Source organism: Pocillopora verrucosa, chromosome 5 (assembly GCF_036669915.1).
Source record: "Pocillopora verrucosa isolate sample1 chromosome 5, ASM3666991v2, whole genome shotgun sequence".
Classification (NCBI taxonomy): Eukaryota; Metazoa; Cnidaria; class Anthozoa; order Scleractinia; family Pocilloporidae; genus Pocillopora; species Pocillopora verrucosa.
In genome coordinates, this window is record NC_089316.1 from 15,331,569 (window position 1) to 15,341,367 (window position 9,799).

Sequence of the window (9,799 nt, forward strand, 5' to 3'; positions counted from 1 at the left end):
TGTTCAAGATGACAGACAAAGCACATATCAGATGCTGTTTACGTCTTTCTATGAGACACCAAATGACGTCTTCAATAAATTATCTCTTATCATTTCAGCTTGCCTAATTCTTCGGCGGAAGGTTCTCGAATTTTCAAGGTACACTTAAAATTGTATAAGTTCTCAATAGGTGTGATATGCCACTGAAAAATAGCTCAATAATTTCGAACTTCAATTTAATTAAAGAAATAAAGCGTTGGAAAAAATTGTGTGATCCACATATCTAATCCTCAAGTCTCTATTGTTTAAATTTCAATTGTATTAGTCTCGATGCACGAATGGTTTAATTTCTGAAATTGAAAACTGTCCAACAATCTTTAGAACTTATGTATGGACGACCTTTTTTCAACATTCGTTAAATGTTTGTTTTGTATCTGAAGCAAAGAACTTTTCGCTCTAAAGGCCCTGTTTACTATTCGAGTTGTTATCAAATAGTTGCCTTTTAACTGTCGACTGGTCTTACACGCGTTTTCAATGCCTTCTTCAAGGTAACGGTTTTCTGTTTCTACCCTGCGCGTATGACACAAGTTTTAAGTTGATCACCAGCTCCCAGCAGTGGATTAAGCTTCCAAAATCGACCTATTTTTATGAACAAACCGTATTATGAAAATAAATTTTAAAAAAAGCTTGCAGCTGTCAGTTCTATGTGGAAATTAATGCAAATGACGCAAATGGATGTTATCCGCTTCGCTCGATGGAGAGAATTGGGTCTCATAGGAATATCTTTACATCTTAACATGTGTTAACATGTGGCAGGAGGACGAATTTGCATAATATGGCGGATGGACACGTTTTCCTAGCTCCGAAGGCTGATCGCTTTATCTCCAGACCGCGGCTTGTTAAGACCAGTTCCTTGCCTGATTTGAGTAAAGTATATACTGACTCAACTCTGGTAGTCGCTGATCAGATTAATAACAAGAATATGTCTACTTCTGTACCCGAATACGGTTCGCTTTCTTCGTCCTTTGAAATGAGCGAAATGGCTGCTATCAAGAATGCATTAAATGGACGGTCCGTCAACTCCCTGAAGGTGAAAGATCTAAGGGACGAACTTGAAAAAAGAAAGCTCTCTAAATCTGGCAGGAAAACTGAGCTGGTTAAAAGACTCAAGGAGTCGATTTTGTCAGGATCTGGTGAAATTCAAATTCCCCGCCACAATGTCAACCAACCGTCACCTCGGCCATCGGCTGTTATAAACCTGGACGACACTAGCAGCAGCCCAGAACAACAGAGTCACACATGCAATGGCTACAAATCCCTTAAAGATCTATACGACCGCTTGGAAAATGAGGTAAACAAACTCAAAGACTCGTATAGATCTCGATTAACGGACAGTAGAGAAATACAGTCAACCTGTAAATCATGTCAAAATCAACAACGGATACAGGAAGAAAATCGCGCTCTGCGAGAGCAACTTCAGCTAATGAAGGGAAATCTAGATAAAACAAAAGAGGAGCGAGATTCCCTGCAGATGGTAGTATCATTGCTAAGCAAGGAGCTATATAACTTTCGCCTTGACAGCAAGGAAGCTTTTAATGAGTCGCCTTCTAGAATTACTAGAATTACCGACAAATCACGTACTTTAATTGATCTAATTTTTACAAATACTCCAGATAGGGTCGTCTGCTCAGGGGTCTCACATATAGGCATCAGCGATCACAGTTTAGTTTACGTTTTTCGTAAAGTTTCTATTGAATCGACAACGAATAAGCATACTACCCTGAGATATAGGAAATTTAAGAATTTTAACTCTGATCACTTTCGTAACGATATAGGTCAACAGGATTGGAGTAGCATCGAAAGCTATTCTGATCCTAATTTAATGTGGGCTGCATGGAAACAACTATTCCTGGAATGTGTAAACAAGCATGCCCCACTTCATGTAAAACGGGTGCGCATCTCAAAGTCACCTTGGATTACACCTTACTTAAAGAAACGAATGCATGACAGAGATATTCTTAAATTGAAAGCATCGCGTTCTAAGGATGCTAATGACTGGCTACAATTTAAAAAATGCCGCAACCTAGTTAATAACGAAATCAAAAAAGCAAAAGAGCTCTTTTATAAAAGAGCATTAGATGAAAACGAAGGCAACTCGCGCCAGACATGGAGGATTGTAAATGAGCTCATGTCGAGGAAAACTAATAATTGTTCCATAAAAGAAATCAAAAGCAACGGTAACTCTATTTACGGCCCTCCTGAGATGGCCGATGCCTTCAACAATCACTTTTCTTCTATTGGACCCAAGCTTGCTAGCCAGATTTATTCTAATAATGGTCCATCACACCTACATTACCTTGAGGGAACTGACAAACGTTTTGAGCTAAAATGTATTAATCCTTCTAAAGTGTTCTCACTTTTGTCTAAGCTTTGTAAATCGAAAGCCACAGGCTTAGATATGATATCTTCGCGACTTCTTAGGGAGTGCGCCGATCTGATAGCTGATCCACTGTGTTTTATTTTTAATCAGTCCATCAGATCAGGTGTTTTCCCTCAGGAATGGAAATGCGCAAAGGTTATCCCACTTTTCAAAGAGGGAGATCACTCCGACTTAAACAATTATCGCCCAATTTCTATCGTTCCTATAGTAGCTAAGGTGTTTGAGCGTATCATTTACGACCAGGTTTACGGTTATCTCACTGAAAACAATTTGATTTCCAACCAGCAATCTGGTTTTCGTTCGCTCCATTCAACTGTTACTGCCTTGTTGGAGGCCACAAACAACTGGGCCTTCAACATTGATAAAGGCAGTATAAATGCAGTTGTTTTTCTCGACCTAAAAAAGGCTTTTGATACCGTTGACCATACAATTCTTATGTCTAAATTATTTGAATATGGTATCCGCGGTATCGCTTATGAATGGTTTAGCTCATACCTAGATAATCGCCATCAACAATGTTTTGTAAATGGTTCGCTCTCAATTAGTCAAGTTCTCACTTGTGGAATTCCGCAAGGAACAATTCTAGGACCTTTGCTTTTTGTTCTATACATAAATGATCTTCCTAATTGCCTGTCTAATTCAGTTGCACGTATGTATGCCGACGATACTCACCTCACCTTTGCCAGTAACAACATAGAAATGATCAATGATGTTATGAATCACGACCTATCCAATGTTAACACATGGCTCACTGCAAACAAATTGACTCTAAATTCATCTAAAACTGAATTCATGTTAATTGGATCGCGGCAAAGGTTAGGTACCCACGATACTTCCCCTAAACTAATCATAGGTGGTGACATAATTAAACAAGTTAGCTCAGTCAAATCTCTGGGTGTACATATTGACGAAAACCTTTCATGGAATATGCACATTGAAAAAATAGCCAAGAAAATCGCATCGGGCATTGGAGCAATTAAACGTTGTAGGCCTTTTGTTAATCGAACCACGCTTGAGTCCGTTTTCAATGTCTTAGTTCAACCGTACTTTAATTACTGCAGCGAGGTCTGGGGGCATTGTAACAAGGGTCTTTCGAATAAGCTCCAAAAGTTGCAAAACCGGGCTGCCCGTATTCTGACCTTCTCCAGTTATGACACAAGCGCTTATCCTCTTTTTGTGCAACTTAACTGGAGACGGTTAGATACTCAGCGACAAATACAAGTGGCCACCATGGTCTATAAATCTATACATGGTCTTGCGCCCGACTATCTTGGTTCTCTTTTCATTAAATATGATCCTCCATATAATCTAAGGAACTCTGAAAACAAACTAGCTGTTCCATTGCCTCGCACCAATTTCCTAAAAAATAGCTTTAGCTATAACGGTGCGGTTATATGGAATAGCTTGTCCCCTGAATTGCGGCAAGCAAAATCACTTCAATCCTTCCGAAATGGTTGTCGCAATTTCTTCCTCTGAATCGACAAAACACACACGGCATCTATGTAAAGCAGAATTTCCTTATTTTTTTCTATTTTACTTTTAAATTTTAGATCATGTTTATATAGATTAAAATAGATTGTAACTGTAATAATAGATTGTAATAATATTATTATTTTATCTGATAGATTTACCGTGTCTAAATAAAAATAAAGTTCAAGTTCAAGTTCAAGTTTTGTATTAGACACCGAAATTAGTCCTTAGAACAATATTGTAAAAATTTCGATTACCTTCTTGAGGAGGTTTAATTTACGGCGAAAAACCCTAGGAAAAGCAGGTACTGAGACGTTAAGTTGTCTTAGACTTTTTAATCCAAAAACTCTTATAGGCAACTGTCAGGCAAGAAATTTGCACTATAATGGCATGATCTTCGTTTATAGGGTTTTCTACTGCTTCCGATTGGAAACAAACCTCTCAGCCTTCTGCCTCAAAACGCAGAACAAAGTTCGTGTGATCGTAATTTTTTTTATCGAGTGATTAATAGAAGATTTTAATGCGACAATTTCTTTTACTCGCGGCTTTTTTCGTTTTCCGTCTGTGTGATAAAATCATCCCCACAATTTGTGCACGATGAAACATTTAGCCTGCTTCATGCACTCTACGAGAATAAACAATACGTTTTTCTCTATTGCTTTTAACATAGTAAATGTTTTGTTCAAGAAAATAAAATTTAAGGATAATGATATTCTTTCTTTCAAGTAGCTGCATGAAGATGTTTTTTCGCCAAATATTTGTGATACCCACATTTGGAAGCTCGGTAAATTTTATTTTCGTTTTATTTCAGCTACACGGAAATAGAGGAGTTAAGGCTAGATATCATATCTATCATGGGGTGAAAGTCAAACTCAAGTTTTTCATGCATTCAGTACAGTCATCTCTTACTTTCCAAGATCCAACGTTCTTTGGCGCCCAAAGTTTAGAGTTATTGAGCCAAACGCGTTTTCTTTTATTACTGCCTGGTAGCTATGGTTACGATAGAAACTGTCAGTTTCAAGCCAAGACGATCATTAATATTAGAAATGAATTTCCCTCTTCCTGTTTGGGTTCTTTGCGCAAAAAGCTAAATTGGTAAAATAATACGCAGCGAAGAATTTAACCTAATGCAACGGATTGAGTGGAGAAATGCGTCTTGGACTATAAAATGTTATTATTAATTCCTTGAGTATCGCCTGTCACGCCAGGTGTAAACTCCATTATGATTATAGATCTTTTTTCGGTAATTCATGTCAAACAAACGTAATGCAAATGAATTTGAGAGAAGAAACGTGACACATCAATAAAAATGCAAGGCAAGTCCAGCAAAAATGGTTTTGAGACTCACACAAACACAGAAGAGGAGAATTTACCACTACGTGCTTCTTAGCTTTATTCATTTTATTCGACCAGAGTATATATATAGTTAATCTATGCTAACGGGACTGAAAAGACAGAAGTGTTTTTTGCTGTCGTCATTAATTTTCTAAAACGTGTTTAGTTTCCTTGTATGATTCTTTATCTTATTTTCTACCATCAGTTTATACAATAATATAAGTTGAAAGACTTGAACGGCTACCCATGCTCTAGAGGTTTTTGCATGCGTAAAGCGTTTAAAGTCTGGTCTAACAGGTGTTATTAGACAATGTTGCCTAATGACCCAATAGACACTAGGGTAGGTGGGATCCAAATATAGAACCTTTTTTACTTAGTGAAGAGCCAGTAAAATTGTGTTTTCGCTAAAAATTTGGGTTGAAATGGCCGTGACCAAAAGTTGCATTCGCAAAGCTTGAAATTTTGAGTACTTTGTTAATCAGACCAATATATTAGTAAAGTTTTCATTGTGAGACATACACCCAGGGGTTGTTTAGTGCGATTGCAAAAGAACTCTTCGCGTCTCTGCGATGATTTGCAACTCCTGCAGTCTTGACCACTCAACACAGGAAGTATGTTCGATAGATAGTTAAGAACTTTATTTCTCTATCATTTACTCTCCAAAAATACATTTTGAATTTCTTTAACTATCAAATAAACTATCAAAAATGTAAGGCAGTGTGCTAATTAAAATTTCCTCAATTGACCGACCGAAATTTAAATAAGTTGACAAAATAAGGATGAATTTCCCACTTGAGAAATGTAATAAAATTAGAAAAAAGTTTCAAACTTTGCCATAAGCATGTTTTGCAGAGTGTATTGGGTTATTTTTCATTTCATCGTAAAAAACTCCGTACAAAGCTCCTTTCTTTTTTTCTGCAAATATTCTTGGGCAGAAATGAAGGACATCATGGCGGCCAAGCATGCGCAGAGTTTTCCTAATGCCCTTTAAAAATGTCCGAAGCTTCTAAGGATTTGTATGGCAAAGTTCTAATATTAAAAAAATTTTGACAAAATGAAAATAATTATCGTACTTGCGAGCATCAGTGTGCTATCGTGTTAGTGAGTTGCTGCTTTGGACGAAATTTCGAGGTTCACACTCGTTTCGTCTTTGATCCCAAACAAATTACGCAAATCCCATATAAGAGTCATATTGCACTTCCATACAAACACAGTAAATTGGCTGAAATAGCCAAACTTAGACCCGGCACATCCGCGAAAGAAGACACTATTGGTAGGTTGCGAGCATCGCGCTGCGAACAGGGGTCTCTTATCTCTCATTTTGTGCCGCTTTTTTGGATGAATGTGGCATTCTTTTTGATCCCCGTAAAGTTGAAGATTTGCAGTATTCATCGCGAACAGAACTTTCGTCTTTAGTCACGCAGAAAGGATGTCGCAGAAGTTAGATCGACGGTTCTTCCCAAACAAATGGTTTCCGACGCCATTTTTACTTTCAAAGGCTTGGTATCTTAGCTTGTTTACATAGGTCAGATGATATAAATAAAGAAAACTGATTGGTTCAAGGGTGATATTAAAAAATAACCGTGCTTTGTCGTAACGCTATCCATTCCGTGACATGGTTGCGTGACTTCCAATTCAGGCATAAACGTGACGCAAGTTTCTCATTTCTTTCCGGTCTCAATCTGTTATTTTGCAATAAAATAATATAAAATCTTACCTCTCCAGTTTCGTAATCACTTGAAACATTTACAATGTTGGACGCACCTCCTCCCAACTATATGTTTAATACGAAATTGGCACCACAACCTCCTTCACTGAAATATGTCTCACAGTCCATGGCGGAAAATGTTGCATTTACCTTAGACATACCTTTCCCTATGCTTAAAGCTTGGAATGAATTCCTTGATAAACAAGAAAATGAAGGGACAGAGGAAGAAGAACACGTGGATGGTGAACTGACGCAAGGTCCGATCACGCTGGATGTATTTCAGAAACGTATGAGGAAAAAATATAAAACTTACATAGACTTGTTTGAACTTATTATTCCTTGCAAACTGTTTTCTATCAGAAAATCGGAAGAAGTGGGAAAAGAGTTGAATGAATCGCCGCGAAAATTTGCTTCTTCTGTGAAGTCTCAATACAAGCAGATCAGGGGGAGAAAGGGCCTTGCCCTGAACTCGAAAATAAAAAAGTTCCATGTGTTTGAGAGACATGTTCAGTCAGTGGCAGAGCTGGAGAGGGAAAATGAACAACTAAAGGAGTTGAACTCTTCCCTGCATGAAGAAATTGAAGAGTGGAAATCAAACTATGCAAATTTGGAGGAAGAAAAGAGAAAAATGCTTCATGAAATGCAAGCTGAAATAAGAACACTTCAAGATGATGTTGAAAAAGCTGAGACCACAAATAAAGAATTAATTGATTATATTGAACGCCTGCAGACAGCTCAGCAAGACTACAAGGGGAAAGGCATTTCTCAAGTAAAGAAAAAGTCGAGGACTTTGAAGACTTTCATGACAAGAGCTCAGACAGCACTGTGGTTTGCCAAGTCCTTTGCACTAGAAATTGAGTCAATTGCCATGAAAGAAGTCCAGACTGGAAGCAAGCATAATGTAAAAATGGCCAGTGATGAGCAGCAAGAAAACACTGCCACAGGGTTTGACTCCCTTTCAGAAGAGGAAAAAGAAAAAGTAGATAAAATTTTATTTCTTTTAGACAAATTTTGTGTGGGGGACTCATTTTATCATGAGTTCTCAATGTATAATGATCTTCCAAAATCATATCTAATTAAGCAACGGCGAACACAACTAAATGACATGTGCCATATTGTATCTACACCTGGGAGGGCTGAGGTTGCAGAAATCTCATTCAAGGAACTTCTCAAGGAAAGGGTGCAAAATTTAATCAACCAAAGTCCAGAATTTGATTTTGAAAATGAAAGTGTTAAAGTTAAAATATCAGGGGATGGGGCAAGGATGACTCGCAATACAACCTTTTTCATTCTTTCTTTTGCTTTGTTGCAAAATAACAGTCATTTAATGTCAGCAAGGGGAAATAACACAATCGCCATTTTGAAGGGCTCAGAAAATTATGAAACACTGAAGGAGTCATTTGCTAATGTATTTTCAGACATAGATGATCTAAATTCAATGGCCAAAATCACAATTAATGGGAAAGAAATTAAACTTGAATTCTTTTTGGGGGGAGATTATAAATTCATTTTAATCATGTTGGGTCTCAAAGGTGCCACCTCATTCTATGCTTGTGCCTGGCGCAAAGTTCACAAAGATAAAAGATGGGATATGAACCATGAGGAAGATTTTTACAATAAGCCACCATTGCAAAGAACACCAAAAGAATTAAAAGAATTATCAAAAAAGGGCAGAGAAAATTTTTGCTGTGAACATGAGCCTCTATTAAACATTGAGTTAGATCATGTAATTTTAGACGAATTGCACCTTTTACTTAGAGTAGTTGATGTGTTACTAAATAATTTACTGGAGGATGTATTACAGTGGGACAAAAAAGATGATTTAAATAAGAAAAGGGGAGAAAAGAAAGGTGTTCATCGAGAGAGGCTGCAGGCTGCAATACGCTCATGTGGGGTTAGTTTTGATATCTGGGAAAAAACCAATGCTGATGGAAAGGGATTAGGCACCTATGATTTTACAAGTTTGCTTGGGAATGACAAAAAGCAACTCCTGAGAGAGCTCCCAGGCAAAATTTTAAGTGTTGTTCAGACTTCAACTTCAAATACTGTCAAGAAAATATGGAAAGACTTTAGGGAACTATCTACATTTATTGGAATTGGTCAAAATTCAGATAAGCAAATGACAGATTTTTTTGAAATGGCTAAAAGCTGGGTAAACCTTTTCATTTCTGTAAGAGACAAAAGAAAGGGCTATGAACGTGCATGAATAACACCATATATCCATGCTATGGTGTTCCATATCCCCAAGTTCTTCAGGACCCACAAGTCTGTAAAAATTTTCACAGGGCAGGGTGTGGAGGAAAACAATGATTGTGCTAGAAACATTGTATTACATAAATCAAATAAATGGGATGCTGCCTCAGATGTCCTAAAAGTTGAGGCCAGACAATGGGCACTAAGTAAATCAGAAAGGGAGAAAAGGCCATATAATAAATCAAATACAGAATACTGGGAAAAAGATCTCCTTGAGGCAAGGAGCAAGAAAAGGAAAACAACATTTGATCCTGAAGAACCTGAGTAACGGTTAGTTTACCGTGAGGGTAACATATATATCTAGGGTAGTTTCAGTAGACCACCACTGCACTGAACAATGGAGAGAACTCAGTATTGAAAAATAGAACAATAACAACAATGATTGGGATAGCAATCTCAAATACTACAAAACTATTGATTTTTTGTTCTTTGGATTGTAAAAATGTTCTCTTAAAGCTGGCATTTAATGAAGTGGAGGTCTACTCTTGTGTCCTTTATACTTACTTAACAAATTGTAAAACAGCCTGCACACCGCATCTACTTCTAGGTTGTAAATATGAAAAATTTGACTCAATATAAGAATATGTGATGAACTACCAAAAAAAATATAGATT

The 9,799-nt window shown here is 37.3% G+C and overlaps 1 protein-coding gene across 1 annotated transcript; it reads left to right on the plus strand.

The window, feature by feature from the left end:
* The first annotated feature begins 6,975 nt into the window (after positions 1-6,975).
* LOC131776833 (uncharacterized protein PF3D7_1120000-like) lies at positions 6,976-9,138 on the plus strand. Its single transcript, XM_059093043.2, has one exon. It carries the CDS (start codon positions 6,976-6,978, stop codon positions 9,136-9,138), a length of 2,163 nt encoding a protein of 720 aa, XP_058949026.2.
* Positions 9,139-9,799: the final 661 nt, after the last annotated feature.

Excerpts from the sequence above, each read along its gene's own strand:
- LOC131776833 (XM_059093043.2), top strand. The coding sequence starts at position 6,976 with ATGTTGGACGCACCTCCTCCCAACTATATGTTTAATACGAAATTGGCA.